At 52.3% G+C, this 19992-nt stretch overlaps 2 protein-coding genes across 3 annotated transcripts in view; both read right to left on the bottom strand.

The window, feature by feature from the left end:
• Positions 1-5165, bottom strand: part of LOC128848307 (gastrula zinc finger protein XlCGF8.2DB-like) — a 32711-nt gene extending 27546 nt beyond the window's left edge. Inside the window, exon 1 of one of the 2 annotated variants that reach the window (XM_054048233.1) lies at positions 3372-5165. In XM_054048233.1, coding sequence (XP_053904208.1) covers positions 3372-3395 — 24 coding nt within the window. In that variant the 5' untranslated portion in view covers positions 3396-5165. The remainder of the gene's footprint in view (positions 1-3371) is intronic. The other variant, XM_054048234.1, reaches the window with a different exon arrangement.
• A 102-nt stretch (positions 5166-5267) lies between these two features.
• Positions 5268-19992, bottom strand: part of LOC128848341 (butyrophilin subfamily 1 member A1-like) — a 35985-nt gene continuing 21260 nt past the window's right edge. The window contains exons 7-8 of the mRNA XM_054048321.1: positions 13601-13629; positions 5268-6818 (exon numbers count right to left, since the gene is read on the bottom strand). Of these exons, the coding sequence (XP_053904296.1) occupies positions 6291-6818; positions 13601-13629 (557 nt within the window). The 3' untranslated portion in view covers positions 5268-6290. The remainder of the gene's footprint in view (positions 6819-13600; positions 13630-19992) is intronic.

Genomic DNA, 19992 nt, shown 5'->3' with positions numbered 1-19992 from the left:
GTACCTGCAGAGTAGGCAGGTTTCTGCCCAGGAGTCTGGCTCCTTTGGACTTGCTGGGCAGAGCTCACGGCATGAAGCAGCAAGGCTGGAGCCCAGACACTTGTTCTTGGAGGCGCTGAGGCCGTTACAGAAGAGTGGGACCCGTTGGTGGTCTGGGCAACTGAGTGGGGGCAGGAGGCAGACACAGGAGGTCACAGGGGAATGTGTTTGTGAAGGGGTGGGAGCAGACCGAGGATTAGACAGGATGATGCATGGGGGGATGAGTGGGAGGCAGACTGAGGCCTTGGCTACACTGGCGCTGTACAGCGCTGCAACTTGCTGAGCTCAGGGGTGTGAAAACGCCCTCCCGCCCCCCCCCCCGAGCGCAGCGAGTGCAGCGCTGTAAAGCACCAGTGTAATCAGAGCCTGCAGCGCTGCACGCTCACTCACAGTGCTGCAAGCTATTCCTCTCGGAGAGGTGGAGTACATACAGCGCTGTGAGAGCTCTCTCGGAGCACTGGTGGCGTGACTTCACTCGCGCTTCACAGCGCTTTCGCGGTAGCACTGCCGCGGCAGCGCTGTGAAGTCCCGAGTGTAGCCAAGGCCTGAGCCTTGACAGTGCAGGGATTTGTGCGTGTCAGGAGGTAGCTGGAAGAGGCCCCAGGGAGATGTGGGGGAGGGGAATAATCAGCAGGAGACGGTGGTATGGGAGGCAGAATGAAGAGGATGCAGGGGGATTTACTTGTGGGGGGAGGTGGGTAGCAAGCTGAGGAAGGTGCTGCGGGCGTAGAGGTTCAGAGACACACTGGGGAGGGAGGGAACAGGCAGCAGACTTGTTACCCCAAAATAGATTTTGTGTGCCCTTAGGTAAATGACCTGCCTATTGCTCCCTTAATCTGTCCTCTCCAAGGTATACATTTCCAGAGTTGTTAAGGAAAATACTAAAGGACACAGATATAACCTTCAGATAAAGTAATTGACACAGGCAGTAAACTTTCCTAAACAACAAAGTATCTTTTTATTAAAGTAACTAATAATCCCTACTACAATCTAATCTAGAAATAGAAAATAAACACAAATCTCTTACTGCAAATTACAAAGCATTGAAACTGCAACAGCATACAGTTTAAATGATTCTAAGCGAAGCACTTTGCTATAAATGGCCAGTTTGTAACAAATTGCTGACAGCAGTTCTTAAATTGCTTTAAAGTTTACACAGTTACATTGCAATTTTATGCTTATATTCTACTATAATTGAAAGAATAGCAGGTTTACTTTATAAATCCGTTAGTATCCCTTTAAATCACTGTTATTGCTTTATAAATGTTATTGCTGTTCAGCCCCTTGTCAGTCAGTTTTGCTCCACTCTGATTTTCTCTCTCTCTCTGCAGCACCATAATATGTTTCCAGTAGCTCTTCTTTGGCTTCCCTTGCTGGATTCTAATTTGTCCCACTTTTCCGGATTGACTCTTTTTTTCTAATCCAAATCCCCTCCTGCATGCTGGCTCTCTTCTAGTATAACTTTCTAGTTTTAGAAGCAATTACCTCATTTGCAGATGCTCAGTATTAACCACTATTTCAGAGCTGTGATTGACAGCTCTGACGTTTAGGACAAGTTGTAACTGATATGAGTGGGCTGTAACCAGCCTGCTGATCAGCTAACAGACGGGCTTCCTCACCCCATACTACACATGCTCAGTAGCTGCTAATTTTGCACATGCTCACTAGACTCTACCTCAGAGGTGTGATTCTGTCCATACACACACACTCATATCTGGCTCTTTGTCAGGGCACCATCTTAGAAATTATGGACTTTCTGCCAATTAGCTGAATTTTTCACCCTATCTCAGTACTGAACATGCTTAAAATCAGCAGCATAGAGTGGAGCAGCTCTTGTCTGTCCTGAAACAGAGATGAGGCAGATAAAATGGAGGCTGGAGAATTTCTCTAGTAGCAGACTGAGGAGAGTGCTGGGGATGTGGGAGGCGTAGTTTGAGAGGCTGTGACAGGCTGGGGTACAGGCTGGACTGTGTGACTGATGAGCCTCTGTTCCATCAACCTGGACTGCCTCTCCCTCTGTGATACTGATGTCAAGCTACAAGCATCTGACAGGCACTGCACTTACACAGACATCCACAGGCAGGGACACACATGTGTTGCATGAATGATCTCCCAGCCACTCATGAACCATCAATAAAGAGACCCCAGGCAATTCCCCCCAGCTCTGCAGTCTTGCATCCCTGAACTGTACTGTCTTGCACTGGTCAGAAGCCTGGTCAGTGTAAGTTCGTTACCTAGTTCGCCACTTCGTCAAAGGGAAGTGGAAATGCACCAGTTTTTGTAATCTGAAATTTCCCAAGAACTTTAGACAAACTCACTGGTAAGGATAAAACATTAAAATAAGTCTGTTAATTACAGAAAGATAGATTGTAAGTGATTATAAGCAGTAGGCATACAGGTCAGATATAGTTAACTTAAGAAAATAAAAAGTAAACATGCATTCTAAATCCTAATCTTTTAGTCTAAGCACGAGTTGTATCAAACAGCTTTTCTCACTGTGACAGATGGTAAAAGCAGGTTACAGGTCCTCAGTACGTTGGCTGGGACTACGGTACCTTCCAGCCTGGGGCCAAACTTCCTCAGTTCAAAGCCCTTGTCTTTCAGCCAAACTTCCAGGTGTTAAGATGGGGGAGGGGAGGGGAAGGAGTCAAGTGATGATGTCACTGCATCTCTTATACGTTCTTCCAGCTTTCTGGAAAGATATTTGCTGTAATGTGGATTAGTCTGTCTCTATGGTGTATGTGCCTTCTCTGGGCTAGAGAACCATGTGTTGATGAGCGATTAACCTCCTGGGTATTGATGGCTACTCCTTTGTTGTAATTGAAAGGCTGATTATAGGTGTTCCCAACCTCACAACATATTTCAGTAACACGTATGGCAATACTTCACATAGAATGCTAGTACATACAGTCCAACAGGATATTAATGTTCAACAGATTAAGGCTTTTAAATGATACCTCACAAGGCATACTTTGTACAAAACATACAATACTCATATCACAGAGGTGAATATGGGGGTGCCAGGGTGCTACCTTGAGGTAAAGAGTGCCACAGGCAGCACACTGAGGAGGGTGCTAGATGTGTGTGTGTGTGGGGGGGAGGCAGTGAGACGCATGCCAGGGAGGGGAGTGGGGACAGGCAGCTGAAGGGGGAGGGGACTTTATTGCTTAAAAGCTGGTGATATTCAGGCCCATCTCCTGACATTAAAGGCTTCCAGCAGGAATTTCATTTACTGGTCTCCTCCCCTGCATGTCCTTCTCCCTCCCCTTCCTACCGCACATTCAGGCAAAGCCCCCCGCCGCCACCCGCACAACCCCTTGACAATCCCCTACCTGAGCCGGGTCCACTGCAGCCATTTCCCTTCCCCGGCCCCTAGAGTGATGTGACAATCTGAAGTGAATCTGGTGGTTGTTACTCTGCAGCCTGTCAGCGTGGGAAGGGCGGGGGAGAGGTTTCAGATTCCCCCCAAGCCATGCACAGACACTCTGGAATCTGCCCTGCTGGGAAAACCCTCAGCCATCTCAATTGCCCTGTTGTCCGGGATCACCCTTTGAAGTTGCTCCCACTGTTATTTCCATGCATTCTCCCCTCCGGTGAAAGTGCAGTTGGCATCTATGTGCACAGGCAAGCCTCGCAGGCAGGCCCGTTCCTAGCTATTCTGGGGCCCAAGGCAGCCCCACCGCAGGCGGCAGGACTGTGAGGGGCGGGGCTGGCTTGGGGGTAGGGGGAGAACCCCCCCAGCACTCACCAGCGGCGCGGCTGGGTCTGGGTCGCCGCACTTCTAGCCGCCGGTGAGCAGGCCCGCCCCTGCTGCAGTTCTCAGGGGAGTGGGAGTGGAGGCAGAGGCGGGGCCGGGGCGCAGCAGAGCAGAGGCTTTGGGGAAGGGACGGGTCAGGAGCACCTAGGCAGCTGCGTACTTTGCCGGCCCCAGCCCTTTCCCCCGGGTCTCTCCCCTCACCTGCAGGCTCCGGCTCAGGGGCTGGTGTCGGCAGAGCCCGGGGCTGGTTCCAGCCCTCGGAGAAAGTCCCCCCCGGCTGGGCACAGAGGATCCCTAGGGAAGAGCTCTCCCCGCACACACCCCGCTGCGGAGCAGCAGCGACTCAGCCCCGGCTCCCGGCTCACAATGGAGGCGGCGCTGGCAGGGCGGGTCTGAGCCAGGAAGCTCCACGGGCGCCGCTATGACACCGACCCGAGGGGGCCGTTCAGCCAGCGCCCGGCTCGCACAGGACGGGGTCGGGAATAGCTTTTCCCTCCCTGAGCGAGGGGCGCCCCGGCATGTGTAACAACACAAATAGCAACCCTCCTGGGCATGCTCAGTGCACCCACAGTAGGGAATTGGGAGAGGGAGCTGTTTGTGTTGTTACAATCCTGCCATTTGCATCAGCATCTATTATAGGCCTAAGTAGTTTCTTTAAAACTGCTAGTGGCCTACCCAGCAGCTCTGCTCTCTCTCACACACACATATTGTCTCAACACTCTGGAAATTATCCCATGACAGGCTGTCACATCCTTGCCTCAAGCAAGAAAATTAGGGGGGCACCCAATGTGTTAAAGCTCATGGTTTGTCTTTGTTTCTTTTCACCTAGGAACATAGGACTGGAAGGGACCTCCTAGGTGATGGTCCATTTGCAGGCATCCCCATATATTATCTTGTTCACAAACTTTTCATTCATCCTCAAATAGATTGTTTGCCCCCATGATTCCTGTTGGGAAGCTGTTCCAAAACCTCACTCTTCTGATGGTTAGTGTATCCAATGATTTTAGTTTATTTTCATTTATCAACATGTTATATATTCATTGTATGTTAATTAGAGTTAATTTGTAGGGTTATAAAAGTATAAGATTAATTAGTATATAAAAGAATAATGCATTAGACATAAGTAAGACAAGCTGAAATGCAAGAATCTGTAGACTGAGGCCTGCAAAATTTCAGTTTAGATATTTTAGGCCTTGAAGACAAGAAATGATGACATAAACCAATGACCGAGAAATAACCCAATGCCCTAAGATTATGGGAAAAGAGGTACCAAGTGGTGGTAATGCGAAAAATTACCTAGAAGATTAATATTAGATCATAACAATACTGTAAAGGCAAATCTGTCTCTGACACGTATCTTAACCACAGGATACAGGTTGTGTGTCAATGCTAATGAGAACAAAGGGAACTTATCCTATAGAAAATCGGGGTCCCTTAAGTTTCAAGGAGACAGCAGACCAATAAGAGAAAAGAGGGTTAACACTTTTATGGACATGCGTAGAATAAGGTATAGTCAGAATCAAATTATAAAGCGGGCGCCTAGATTAGAAAAATGGAGTTCCCTATGGGAACCCCAGCAGGAACCATCCCTCTACTGATGATCAAGTCATGAGAGATACAACAGATCCTAACACTATCTAGGAGGATGTGAGTATAACTATATTTGTAACTTGTGCATAGGTCTGTATAGAATTTCTATATACTCAGGTAATCATAACTTTAATAAAACTTGTAAAACAGACGAGACCTTGTACTTGTGAATGTATGTGTGGTCACTATGCTTGATCTTCATGTGTTCATAAAGATTCTATCTCTAAAGCAAATAGCAGAGGTGACTTTCACACTGTTAAGCTTGAAACTGTAGCCGCCAGAGTCAAACCCACGGTGCTGTAATACCACAGCACAAAATTCACGTTAACTAGAAAAAAGGCTACATTAGAAAGCTCCTTCTAATTTCCAGCCTCAGTGAATTCATCACCAGTTTATACCCTATACACCTAGAAGGAGAGAGCTGCACTGACATCTATATTAATTCCCTCTTACACAAAACAATTAACACACATGCTAAACCAGAATTCTCATTTCTCTCACAGTACGGGGACCACCTTACCTAGCGACACAGGGTATATTTCTTTTCAATTGGAGGTAAAGGTAGAGCAAGATAGGAAAGATGAGAAGGAGTCATATTCACAGCAGATCACTTGTCTAGCCCTGATCACCAGGCTGAGTTCTGGAGGCATCATGGCAGAGGTGACCATTAAGGAGGGACCTGGGGGAGGAGAAGGTAGTAGCTGCTTGGGTTTTATTAGGGAGCATTTGCCATGCACAAGGGGCAGCGTGGCAGGCAGCGAAGAGGTGTTTAAGGGAGATGCTGCCTCATGGGCTAAAATCCAGATGCATCAGGGTGTTCATGCTTCAATCTCTGGCTGAGACAAAACATGATCCAACATCCATTGATGTCCTCAGAAATGGCAGCAGCCTCTAGACTGTGCCCTCAGTTATTGGAGGGTTGTGGGGGACACAGTCTAAGGGAGGTCCCTACAGACCAGACCCAGAAGAACGGGTAGATCTTCCCAGAAAAGGAGGAGGTGAAGGCGTGGAGGGGGGCCATGGTATCAGCATCGTAGAAGCACACAACCCCTCCTTCATAGTCCAGATACACTCTGATCTTGCCAGGGTTCTGGGGCGGGTCCAGCGGGCTCCATTCCGCAGTGACTTCCCGGTACTGGCCCCTGGAGAGCTGGATGGCCCACGTGCCTTGCTTGGGACTGAACATGAACCATCCCTTCCTGCTGGCAGACTCCCTGGTGATTCCCAGAGCCCAGCCCCCTGTGCCAGCCACCTCCACATCCCAGTAATGCGTCCCTGACTCATAGCCGTCGGAGCCGAGCACGCAGGAGTAAATGTCGAATCTCCCTGGGTTGTTGGCCAGAGCTAGCTTTGTCTTTGTGGCTGTCACACTTCTCCGGTCCTTGGAAAGGGCCAGATTGGGGTGAGCTGTATCTGGGTCCAGAGTGACATCCTCTGTGGAGAGAGACAACCCAGCAGGTGAGAGCCTAAGCTTATACATAGGAGCAGAAAATGCTATTGCAGTTGCTCAGGCAAGAGCTCCTCCATTCCTCTTTCTCAGGCTCTGGGAAATAACTAAAGGACAGAGGGCCCTGGGCAGAGATTCTCAATAGAAAATTTTAAATTTACAATCAGAGACTTGGGAGAGGACTGGTATCCCCAGGTCTCAGAGTGTTAGAGGTAGGAGGGGGCAGCTACAATGTATAACGGGAACAGGACAGCAGAGGGTGGAGCTCGGGAAGGGGTGGCTAAACTGCATAATGGGCACTAGGGGCAGCAGAGGGTGAGGGGTGAGGAACGGGCAGCTATACCGTACAATAGGCACTAGGGGGAGCAGAGGGTGAGGGGTGGGAAAGAGCGTCTATACTGTATAGTGGGTACTAAAGGGTAGCAAAGGCCAGTGGGAACCTTCCATTTCCCAGGAGTGGATGGGAGGATGGGGTATCTCAGCGGTATGGCTAGCTGGTGTGTAGCGCCCTGTGAAGTTGCACCGGCACCCACAGGTGTCTGGTTCTTTGATGCCCTGGGAACCATGCGGGAGCAGTTACCTTTTTCTCTGTAGACCTTCATCTTGGGGTAACCCAGCAAGGAATCGTAGCCCATGAGGACGGCTAGGATGTGAGCAGCCAACGGGGAATATGGATCTGCTGTGACCAACCAGGGGGAAAGCTGCTGTCCGGAGTGGATCCTTCTAGGACAGGGGTGGACAAACTACGGCCCGCAGGCCGGATCCGGTTCATCAGGGCTTTGGATCCGGCCCGCGGGATTGCCACCTCCGTGGCTCTGCGGGTCCTGTGCCTGCGGCTCCTGGGGAAGGGGGGGGGCAGAGGGCTCCGTGCGCTGCCCTTGCCTGCAGGAACCGCACCCTGCAGCTCCCATTGGCCGGGAACTGGAACCACGGCCAATGGGAGCTTTGGGGGAGGTACCTGCAGGCGAGGGCAGTGCACGGAGCCCTCTGCCCCCACTCCTCCAGGGCCGTAGGGATGTGGTGCCGTCCGCTTCCGGGAGCGGCGTGGGGCCAGGGCAGGCAGGGAGTCTGTCTTAGCCCCGCTGCACACCGCTGCCACCCCGGAGCCACGCCAGGTAAGCGGCACCGGGCTGGAGCCTGCACCCCGAACCCTTCCTGCACCCTGCACCCCAACCCCCTGCCCTGAGCCCCCTGTCACACCCCACACTCCCCCTTCACCCCAACCCCCTCCCCTGAGTTCCCTCCCACACCCTGCACCCCAACCCCCTGCTCTGAGCCCCCCCTCATGCACCCCAACCCCCTGCCCTGAGCCCCCTTGTATGCCCTACACTCCTTCAGCACCCCAACCCCTTGCCTTGAGCCCCTTCCTGTACACCACACCGCACCCCCTCCTACACCCCGCACTCCCTCCCACACCCCAACCCCCTGCCCCAGCCCTACATTCATGGCCCCGCATGCAATTTCCCCACCCAGATGTGGACCTCGGGCCAAAAAGTTTTCCCACCCCTGTTCTAGGAGAATCTCTGCCCTGGAAAAAGAGTATGCCAGAGATAACTTCCACTCTCTGTCCCTCCACACCAAATGGGAGTGTCCTTTCTACTGTACTTGTAGGCATGTCTCTGAGCCACCCCACCCTCATTGCCGGACTATCCGAGCCCCCTTAGCCAACTTTAAATAATCCCCACAACCCCCCTACAAGGGGAGGGACCACTATCCCCATTTTATGGAGGAGAAACTGAGGCATAGATAGACTAGCCATGATCACACAGGAGACCTGACTCCTAGCCCCTCTGCTCTAACCTGCTTGACCCCACTCCCTTCCCCAAACCAGGGATGAGTTCAGGAGTCCTGGTTCCCAACTCCCCTGCTCTAACCACTCAGCCACACTCCACTCCCCAAACCAGGGATGGACCGCAGGAGTCCTGCTTCCCAGTCTAGTGCCCTATCCACTAACCCACAATGTTCCCCCCTACAAATCGCTAATAACCCCCATTGATTTTGGCTGGCATTGTGCCTGCTTGTTACACCTGAAAGGCCCCAGCACTCGCCTCCTTCCTTCCTACCTGCTCAGGCCCAGCTGCCGTCTGACCCGTCCTGGCCCGTACAGATCCTCTGGGGGCTGCTTATCAAATCCCCATCATGTTCCCAGCCCTTGAAGCGCCTGCCGAGACGAGGCTGGATGCCCGGCCGAGCCCTCAGCAGTGCTGGGCAGCTAGAATATGGTTTGGGGCTGCAGACCAGGCAATTTCCCACCCTGCTGGGTTCAGTCCTCTTCTCTCCAAGGGGGCTTCTGGTTGCCTGGAAAACAACTCAAAGTGCAACAGAACAAGGAGGGCGGACTTTCGTCCCAGTCACAGGTCACCTCTAATCACGCTGGGGACATGGCAACCCTGCCAGGAGAGAGCTAATCTCCTGTGTTGAGATAACGAGCCAGCTGAGCAGAATGCAGCCCAGGGCAGGCACCCAGGCTGGGGCTTGTGCCTCTGTATGCGGAGGCACCAGACTAGGAGCCAGGACTCCTGGGTTCTATTCCTGGCTCTAGGGAGGGAGTGGGATCTAGTTGGTTACAGCAGGGAGTGGGGTGGGAGCTGGGAATCAGGCTCCTGGGTTTTGGTCATCACAGATGGACCTCTCAGCGCTTATCTGGCTCCCATTACTGTGGTATCTGAACATCTCACATGCATTGATGAGTTCACCCTCACCGCCCCCTCTGAGGCAGGGAGCGATGGTTACCCCCAAGGTACAGAGGGCACGAAGACTTCAGGGACTTTGCTTCAGGTGACATGGGCAGTTTTGGACCGAGAATCACTATGCTGGAAAATAGCTACACAGGCCCAGCGAAAGCTACACAGTATAAATGGAAGGGAACCAGCCCCAGTGACTCCAATGGGGTTACTCCTGATTTACACAGGGGTGAACGAGTGGAGAATCAGGTCGGTATGTTTATTACTGTATTACCTTGAACCATTCAGTCACTTTGTCCTTAGCAACAAATAATACATTTTTACAGAGCAGAAACTACTGGCCCAGATCATCAATTGGTGTAAACTGGCATTCATTCCAGTGGAGCGACACTGATTTACACCTGCTGAGGATCTGGCCTAATCAATAGAAATTGGGCTCTGGTAAACTTACACCAGCTGGGGGGTCTGGCACCATGACTCCAATGGAGCTACAGCCCATTGACTCCAACTCGGGATCTGGCCCCATTGACTCCAATAGATACCAGCTGGGGGTATGGGCACCGACTCCATCGGCACCCACTGGCAGCCAGCTCCCCTCTCACTCCCAGCACCTCCCACCCACCAGTGGCCCCGCCGATCAACTCCTCCCTCTCCCTCCCAGCGCCTCCTGCCCACCATGATCAGCTGTTTCACGGCGAGCGGGACGGTCTAGGAGGAAGGGGGAGGAGCAGGGACGGGGCATGCTCGGGGGGGGGTGGAACTAGGTGGGAAAAGGCAGGAAAGAGGCAGGGTGGGAAGAGGCAGGACTAGGGTGAGGGTTTGAGGGAAGGGGACGGGTGGGGGGCGGGACCTTGGGCAAAGTGGGGGGTTGAGCAATCCCCATGCCCAGAGGAAGCCGGCATCAATGGCTGGGAATCTGGCCCCATTGACTTCAATGGAGCTATGGCCCATTGACACCAGCAGGGGATCTGGCCCCATTGACTCCAATGGAGCTACTGCTGATTCCCACCAGCTGGGGATCTTGCCCAATGTTTGCAATCGCTGGCCCTGCCTGGAAGACTTAGGCGGGAAATGTCAAATTGGGCCTGTTGGAAAAGGCTCCATGAAAGGAGATGCAAAGAACGTGTGCAGCAGAGGGCTCTGGGGCAGTAACGCCTGGCACCAGTGTGGTCAGGCTCTAACAGAGCCCCAGTGCCAGATTCAGGGGCCAGCTGGAGTGAAGAGATCGCTGGCCTGGTGGAAAGGGCACTTGGCTGGGAACCTGGAGATGTGGGTCCGTTCCTGGCTCTGCCAGAGACATCTGGGTGATGCACTGCATCGCTCTTACCTCCCCCACCCTTGTAAGAACATAAGAACGGCCATACTGGGTCAGACCAAAAGTCTATCTAGCCCAGTATCCTGTCTTCCAACAGTGGCCAATGCCAGGTCCCCCAGAGGGAATGAACAGAACAGGTGATCATCAAGTGATCCATCCCCTGTCACCCATTCCCAGCTTCTGGAAACAGGGGTATGGACACCAGCCCTGCCCATCCTGGCTAATAGCCATTGATGGACCTATTCTCCATGAACGTATCTAGTTCTTTTCTGAACCCTGTTATAGTCTTGGGCTTCACAACATCCTCTGGCAAAGAGTTCCACAGGTTAGCTGTGTGTTGTGTGAAGAAATACTTCCTTTTGTTCGTTTTAAGCCAGCTGCCAATTAACCTGTGACATAGGGTAACTACTTTTTCTTTCCACCCTCCTCATTCAACGTGATCTACGATGCTGCTGACCTGAGCTGAGAGAGGTCCCACAGATGGGAGTTGGGTGGGGCGGGAATAAACAGGTTGTTTGATGCAGGTCTGTGTGTAACTCAGCCTTAGATGTTCTGCCCACAAGTTACACCAGCAGCACCTGACCCTTGCTGGGTTTACTGTGGGAGGGTGATGGAGGCATGGGGCTAGCCCAAGGGCTGGTTTCCAGCTGTGGGCTCATGCCTATAATCAGGAGAATCCCTCCCACCGTAAACACACCCACCCATGTCCGTGTCAGTGAGTTAGTGTGGAACCACATCAGAGCTTCTGTCACTGCACAAAGCTCTTCTCTCTGCTACTTGCTCAGCCCCTGTGTGGTCTCGCCCAGTGGCTGAGCTCTCAGCTGCTGACACAACGCAGATAATAGACAACAGCACCCCGAGTCTTGCTGCTGGGAATGGTCCAACCAAACCCTTTTCCCACCCACCGGAAAACGGGAGTTCATCCAAACCATCATTTGGAGAGGCAGGAAAGTGTTTTTTTCAGCTAGGTTCCTCAATGGGGAATTTCAATCTGATGCATTTTTCGTTTTGTCTTGAACTGAAATTTTCATTTCGATTTCTGGACTATGGAAATTTCAGAGTTTGTTTTTTTTTTTCTTCCCTATTGTTTCCTCTCTTGCCACTGAATGCAAGTGTAACCCTTCTGCCAGGCCAAGTTGATAGCAGCAAGGGCCGTGTTCAGTACATAGGGGTCCCTTCCCAACAGCGTGACACAGAACCAGCTCGAGCCCCCACCCAGTGACCTGGGAAAATCTTACACAAACCCCTAGGTGCCTCGAGGAGGCAATATTTCCCCTCTCGCAAGCACAGAGCCTTGGTGTAGCAGAAAATGTTTAATAACATGAGGTAAACGACTTTGAAACCAGCGACCCAAGAATCACCAAAGTCCCAAAAGTCCACCAATCCCAAAGTCTCTTGGGTCCAGCAACCCAAGAATCACAAAAGTCCCAAAAGTCCGACAACCCCCCAAAGTCTCTGTCCCTGATCAGTGCAGCCCCAGAGTTCAAAGGGGGGGGTGAGCAGGGTGTTAAGGGGCACCTTACGTGATCCGAGGCCAACCAGCTGCTTCTCCGTGGGGTTCCACCGCAGCCTTCACCACGAACTGCTCCACTCCACCCGCAGTCCCACTCCTGCTTTCCCACGAACTGCTCTGGCAGCTGCTCCGCTCCCCGACCTGTGAGCCACACCGCTCCGGCCGTCCCTTGGGCCGCTCCCACAAGGCTCTGCTCTGCTCTGCTAGCTGCTCCTCCAGCCGCTCCGCTCACCAACCTGTGAGCCCGCTCGCCCCTGCTAAGCTAGCTTAGCAATAGCTTCAGACTCCCCCACTAGTTAACACAGCCTCAGTGATCTCAGCTCTTAAATAGCCTTAGCTCTTTTATGATATCAGCTAGTGGAGCCCCAGTGCTGGTGCACTATTGGCCCAAAGTGAACTCAGCTCAGCAGTCTGTAACTAGACTCCTAAGGGAATCAAAGTTAGCTCTGACATTCAACAGTGGAGAGAGGAGGAGGTGCAATTGGTGTTTCAGGCCCACAAAAGGGACCCACATCACCAAGTACCAATACCTACCCCCATCCTCTCTCAAGTCACTGGGTTTTGTAACCCATGCCCTTTGACAAGCAAATGCTACTTAGGTAATGGTGAATGACTCACTCAGTCCTTCTGTCATACACCAGTTCCACTGGCCTTGATTCACAGAATCAGGGTAACAAAACTTTATTCTTCCTGCCCCAATAACAAAGAAACTGGGGATCCCACACCAGCCAAAGTAACCACTTTGAGTTGCTGTTGTTTCATGCCAGGCGAGTGGGTGTGCCTATGCAAACAAGATCAGCCCCTGGAGTTCTTTTCCACACTCGCCATAATTCACCACCAGATGTCAGGGTAGAGCTCATCCTGACTCTGCTTACACAAGGAACAAATGCATCCATGGAGCTTTCTTTGTTTCTATTTAGATCGTTAGCTCTGTGGGGCAGGGACGGTCTTTTTGTTCTGTGTTTGGCAGAACCTAGTCCAGTGGAGTCCTAGTCCATGACTGGGGTTCCCAGGCACGACCCCAATACAAAGACATAAATAATAACATAATATCTAGAAAATTGTTTTTTCCTTTTTCCATTCTGTAACTTTTCAAAACTTCTCCAGCTTTGGAAAAATGACAGGAAAAAAAAAGAGAGAAAAACTGGTAGTCTGACCAGTCCTGGAGATCTCACCCCCTGGGAACCAGGCATCTGAACCTCACGTAGCTGGGTGTCTGACTCTTGCTGATGATCTGGATTGGGAGGGATGGTACAGTTGCATGCAATAGAACTTGTTTCCAATGTTCTATTTCATTAAAAGCAGGTTTATTTCCATGAGGTCAGTGCCATAGAAGTACATGGTCCCAACTTCGGAGTCCAGATACACTCTGATCTTGCCAGGTCTCTGGGGCAAGTCTAGCTGGCTCCACTACACATTGATTGCACTGTCCTGGCCCTTGCTTGTAACTGAAACTGAACCAGCCCTTCCTGCTGGCAGACTCCCTGGTAACGTCCAGAGCCAGCCCCTTGCACCTGCCACTGCCACCTCCACCTCCCACTAACGTCTCCCTGACAGGTAGCTGTCAAAGCCCAGTACACAGGAGTAAATGTCCAATCTCCCCGAGCCATTGGGCTGGGGTGAGCTGTGTCTGGCTCCAGGGTCACGTCCTTTAGAGACAGACCGACAGGGGGACAAATGAACAGAGATCACAGGCCTGAGGGAGGCAGTTTGTTAATTTCAAAGGCAGAAATTGTTCCCTCTAGAGAATTAACCAGTGAATCTCTCTTGATTTAAAGGGGGGGAGGGGAAATGTGATAACTGTGAATGCCAATAGCAGGTCCTGAAGCACTTGATGTGTTTGACAGGTGCCTCTTTGATATGTTTGACAGGCGCATGCAGAGGAGGCTGATTATCAGACATTTGATAGAAATTTGAGGTGGGAGGCACTCCCCCAAAAAATGAACCATAGGAGAGAGAAGCTTTTAATCTGAGCATTCAAAAAAGAAGGTGAAACTATAGAAGAGCTTGTGGCTGATCTGAGGCTGACCAGTCAATCTGGTAATTTTGAGGGGGCTACATAAGCGGCGCATGAACCACCCGTTTGGGGAAGTTAGCCCCCTGGCCCCAGTTCTTGTGCCTGAGGCCCTGCCCCTCCTCCACCCCTTTCCCCCACCCCCCAGCACCGAGTCCCAGGCTGCTGGCCGGCCTGTCCTAGCCCAAGCCGCTGCCCCCGCCTCCACCCATTTTGGGGAAGAAGAGCTTGGGAAGAGAGGGAAGCAGGAGGGGGCCTTGGTGCGGAGCGTGGGTGGGGCCATGCCTGGCTGTTTGGTGAGGCTCAGCCTCCCCTGGCCTGCGATACCCACTGCCCATGGGGGGCTAATAGAGTCCCTGATGAGAGAACCAGATCATGACTGGGATCTAAGACAAAAAACTCAGAGAGACAGTACTGGAACACCCAGCATGAATCCTTCGCAAGCAACAGAAAGGAGGCAGTGCAGAATGAAGCTTATGGAAGGTGGAGTGTGCTCTGACACTGTGGATGTGACAGAGAATCCAAAATACTACAGGAAAAGAGGCCAGAACCAGAGAGAGACATGTGGAGGTCAAAGTCAGAGTCCAGAAGACCGGTGCATGGAGCTGCACGCAGTGTGACAACCAGAACAAGCCAAGACAATGCCCGGCCTATGGGAAAGGAGGCAAGAATGGCAATAGATTATATCAGTTTACAAAAGTTTGCAAGCAGGAGTAGCATGTGCACAGCATGGACATAGAGAACAGCCACTGTACCACTAGTGCAGAGGAATTCTTCACAGGAGCAGTGAACCGCATTGCAGCAGAAGATGACGGGACTGTCACCCTGAAAGCAAATGGGACATTTGTTAATTTTAAGTTCGATGCAGGTGTACGAGCCACTGTAGTTTCCGAAACAGTGATACTAGCACTGACATAAAAGCCCCCGGACAGTAGAAGATAAACAGGTACAACTCAGGGCTTACCAAGCTGAGCTTATCCCCACTAAGAGAGCATGCAAACTGGATGTATGCATAAGTGCCGACTCCGTGGGTGCTTCGGGGATGGAGCACCTACAGGAAAAAAACAGTGAGTGCTCAGCACCCACCAGCCACAGCTGATTGGAGACACCGCCAAACAGCTATTTGGCAGCTCGGAGAGAGACTTGTGGGAGGGCAGACAGCAGCGAGTAGCAGGCAGGCAGGGGCCTCGGGGGAGGGGGCGGAGCAGGGCTGGGAAGAGGTGGCGTGAGGGCGGGGCCTCAGGGGTGGAATGGGGGCAGGGCCTTTGAGGGAGGAGTGGAATGGGGACAGGACCTCAGGGTGGAGCAGGCATGGAGCACTCCTGGGAAAAAGTAAAACTCAGCTCCTATGGCTGTATGGGTAAAAAACAAACTGGAAAGGATCCAATTAGTAATAGTGCCAGGGAAAAGAGCGTGCACTGTTGAGGTAGAACAGTGGTTCTCAACCTATTTACCTTTGTGGGCCGCATCCAATACTACTTGTATGGCCCTGAGGATATTAAATGGGCCGCAGCTCGGTGATGATTGGGCTGCAAGTGGCCCACGGGCTGCCAGCTGAGAACCATTGGGTTAGGAGCATGGCAAGCCCTGAGGGTTCTCACTGGAGGGGCAGGGGACCAAAACAATTGAGGAAGAGTTTGAGGACATCTTCCAGGGGATAGGGTACACAATAAAGCTGAAAGAGCCTGTCATAAACATACAGCTATGGGTAGCATAAAATCCCTCCTTTACCTGTAAAGGGTTAAGAAGCTCAGATAACCTGGTTGAACAGTGTCTTTGGTTTTGCACACTTTACCCAGCCTGCCTTTATGTCTTTTTTAATAACTGTAACTTATCATTTAAGGCACAATGACCTGTTAACACTTAAAATGAGTACAAAAACCTTCCCCCACAGATTTGAAAGTATCGTCTCACCTTATTGGTCCTTTTGGTCAGGTGCCAACCAGGTTATTTGAGCTTCTTAACCCCTTACAGGTAAGGAGGGATTTTATGCTACCCTTATCTGTATGTTTATGACAGAGCCCAACTGCCCTACAATTCACATCCCTGGAAAAATTCCCATCACCCTAAGGCAAAGGCTAAGAGAGGAGATGGGCCGCTCATTGCTCTGGGAAACATAGATCAAACAGAAGAACCAGGAGTAGATACACATAGAATCATAGACTCATAGGACTGGAAGGGACCTCGAGAGGTCATCTAGTCCAGTTCCCGGCACTCGTGGCAGGACTAATCACATACTGGTGACTGTAGGCAAGACAGAACCCTTGGCTTATGCAGGATTAAATCAATTAAAGAATTAAATCAATACATAAAAAGGGAACTTTTCCTACTACCTACAAAGCAGAGATGTCTTTGTGGAGGTGAACGATGCCAGATATTTTTATACACAGGATGCATCAGCAGGGTTCTGCCAGGTGGAAAACAGACCCGATGTCTGTGCACATTCACACTCTTTCTGGGAGACAGACTGTGCAGATTGGGCTGTGCTCAGCACCCACAATGTTTCACTGGAAAATGCAACACATTTTGGATGGTGTAGAGGGTACCAAGATTTACATAGGTGACATTTTGAGCTGTAGAAGAACATGACCAGAAGCTCCAAGCCAATGGTGGATTAATGGGGCCCATGCCCAGGGGCCCTGGCCAATTTGGGGGCCTCCGCAGGAACCTGGGTAGAAGTGGGGGGGGGCAGCCATGCTGGAACTGTGGTCTCACTCCCTGTTCCTCCTTATCCCCTTGGCCAGAGAAGGAGGCTTTTCTCATAGTCTATAGGTGTAAAAAGTTCCAGGTCCTTATTTAAGGGAGGCCTGTGATATCTGAAACTGACCATAACCCACTTACTGCCTGCGATGGCACAGAGAGAGACCCCCACACCAGCAGAGAAGGGGTTAAAGAGAGTCTGTGGGCCCAGCTAGACCCTCCCCGCTGCACCGTCAGTCAATGCCAAGCCTGGAGGGAGAATAAAAGGTGAGAATGTGGCTCAGTTCAGGGCTGAGCTTTGCCAAGTCTATAGAGACGGATCCAACAATGACATCACGGGTAAGTGGGAACAGCCTTCTGTGTTCCTAGCCTTGGAATCCAGAAATCTAAACCGGCTCCTGTGACCGTTCCGACGGGTGATCTAATCAGGATATTGTTGGCACTAAGCTGGGTAAGAGATGTGCAACTGGCCGGCATGGGTGGCTGGTGAAGCTTCCCCTGGGGGAGGCTAGCTCCCTGTCCCACCTCTTCTGCTCGCAGCCCGGTTCATACTCCACCTACTCCCTGTCCCCGCTCCACCCCAGGCCCTGCCCCTGCTCGGCCCCCTCCCCACTCAGTCCCTCTCCACCACCGCTCACTGCGTTCCTCCTCTCGTCACCCGTCCCCCGCGAGGCCCCCACCACCTGCAGGGACACAAGGAGCAATGAGGGGGGTGTGTCTCGTGGGCGCAGGGGGCTGGAGGAGAGGAGGGACTCGGCCAGGGATGGGAGGTGGGGGCCTTGGGGAAGGGGAGGAGCAGGGAGGGGAAGAGGTAGAACGCTGGCGGGGCCACCACGGCCCAGGGGTCCAGCGGCAGGTTCACAGCGGCTGTGCCAGGGAAGGCTTAGCATCCCCTGGCCTTTTATACCTGCCGCCTATGCTGGCCAGAGCTGTAATTTTATCTGATTCCTTGTCAGGCAAAATGACAATTGGAACAGGGACTTCGGAAAGCAGAAATGACATCATAAATGAAATAATGTTCCTACTCCGGAAACAATTTAGGCAGCGGTCTGTATAACAAATAGCATGGATTCCGGCATGTATTGGAATACCCGGCGATGAGATGACTGACAAAGCAACAAAACATGCTCTAAAAAATGAGGAGGTGGAGATTAAAATACCCTTAAATAGGCTGGAATCTGAAAGTCATGAAGGAACTTGCGAAGGAGTGACAAGAACTACAGACTAAGGAACCAAAAGGACAAAGGTTCTATGATGTGTGCTCCAAAATCCAAGCTAATACTACACTCTGCAGTCAGGAAAGGAAAAGCGAAGTACTCATTTTAAGCGTTAACAGGTCATTGTGCCTTAAATGATAAGTTACAGTTATTAAAAAAGACATAAAGGCGGGCTGGGTAAAGTGTGCAAAACCAAAGATACTGTTCATCATGGTCTACGGCATAGTGGGCAATATTCTACGGAAAGAAAGTTTCTTTATGAAAAATGGAGTCTGCTTGGGATCAAAGATTTGTCCCCAAAGGGTCTGGTGAGAATCAGCTTAACATACATCTGGGTTTTCCTGGACAAAGCCTCTTTTTTAAGCCTCCTTCCTCTGTCCAGGTGGATTTTTCAAATAACAGGCAACCTCCAGGGGGTTTGCAGAGCAGACAAGCCCTGCTCAGAAAGAGCCCCAATTGGTCTGCTTCCTGATTGGTTCCTCCCCTACATTTGCAGCTGATTGGTCCATTCCCCTGCAAGCAACTGCTGCCAGATCCCACCCACCTCGGCTATAGTTCCCAGCCCTGGGGAGGGGGTCCTGCAGGTGTTGTACTTAAAGTACTGCACAGGATCTTTTGAGGGAGAATAAGGCAAAACGCCCCATTTATTGGTAATACATGTATTAATTAACACTGTATCATATGCATATGATATATATTACATTCACACACTCACATACACACACATAAGCATACTCTTGTCTTGTTGATGTTACCAATTACTTGCTCCCCTTAACTTCACTGACCAGGTGAGTTAGATGAGGGAGGGGTTGGAGCTGGGCTTCTGCCAATCCGGATCGATGCTCCCATGTTGACAAGACGAGACCTGGGGTCCTCTGCAAGTAGGGTTACCATACGTCCGGATTTTCCCAGACATGTCTGGCTTTTGGGGGCTCAAATCCCCGTCCGGGGGGAAATCCCCAAAAGCCGGGCATGTCTGGGAAAATCGGGAGGGCTCTTTGGCCGGGGCCGGGGGCATGGGGCCGAGCCCGGCCGGGCACGCGGTGCCGGGCCGGGGTCGCAGTGCCGGTCCGGGGTGGGCGCGGGGCCGGGCGGGGAGCTGGGGGCGCGGTGCCGGGCTGGGGTCCGGGGGGTCCGCTGGGCCGCGGGGCTGGGAGCCAGTCCGGGCCCGCAGTGCCGCGAGCCGGGGGGGCCGGGGGCTCCGCGGGGCCGGGAGCCGCGGGGTCCGCTGGGCCGGGAGGTCCGCGGGGCCGTGAGCCGGGGGGTCTGCGGGGCCGGGGGGTCCGCTGGGCCGCTGGGCCGGGAGCCGGGGGGTCCGCGGGGCCGCCGGGGGCCAGCAGTGCTGGGCGGGCCGGGGCCGGCACCCCAGGGCCCGAGCCGACCCAGGCTGTCGCCGCCGGGGGGCCAGCCTGGGCCGCGCCTCCTCCCCCCCACACCGCCCCTTACCTGCTACAGGCTTCCCGCGACTCAAATGTTCGCGGAAAGCAGGGGAGGGGCGGAGACTTTGGGAGGGGGCGGAGTTGGGGCTGGGGGCGGGGCTGGGGGCGGGGCCGGGGCCCCTGGGGGTGTCCTCCCTTTGGAGGCACAAAATATGGTAACCCTATCTGCAAGACACCTCACATTTATAGCAGCTTCCCTCTCATGCAAATCTGTACCAGATTCAAAATCTGTGTCTGTGTCCATTGGTCCTTTGTGCTGCTTCCTTCTGGGTGTTGT

This window comes from Malaclemys terrapin, chromosome 13 (genome assembly GCF_027887155.1).
Source record: "Malaclemys terrapin pileata isolate rMalTer1 chromosome 13, rMalTer1.hap1, whole genome shotgun sequence".
Lineage (NCBI taxonomy): Eukaryota > Metazoa > Chordata > Testudines > Emydidae > Malaclemys > Malaclemys terrapin.
The sequence above is the reverse complement of the archived record's forward strand: the minus strand, read 5'-3'. Positions and strand labels throughout refer to the sequence as shown.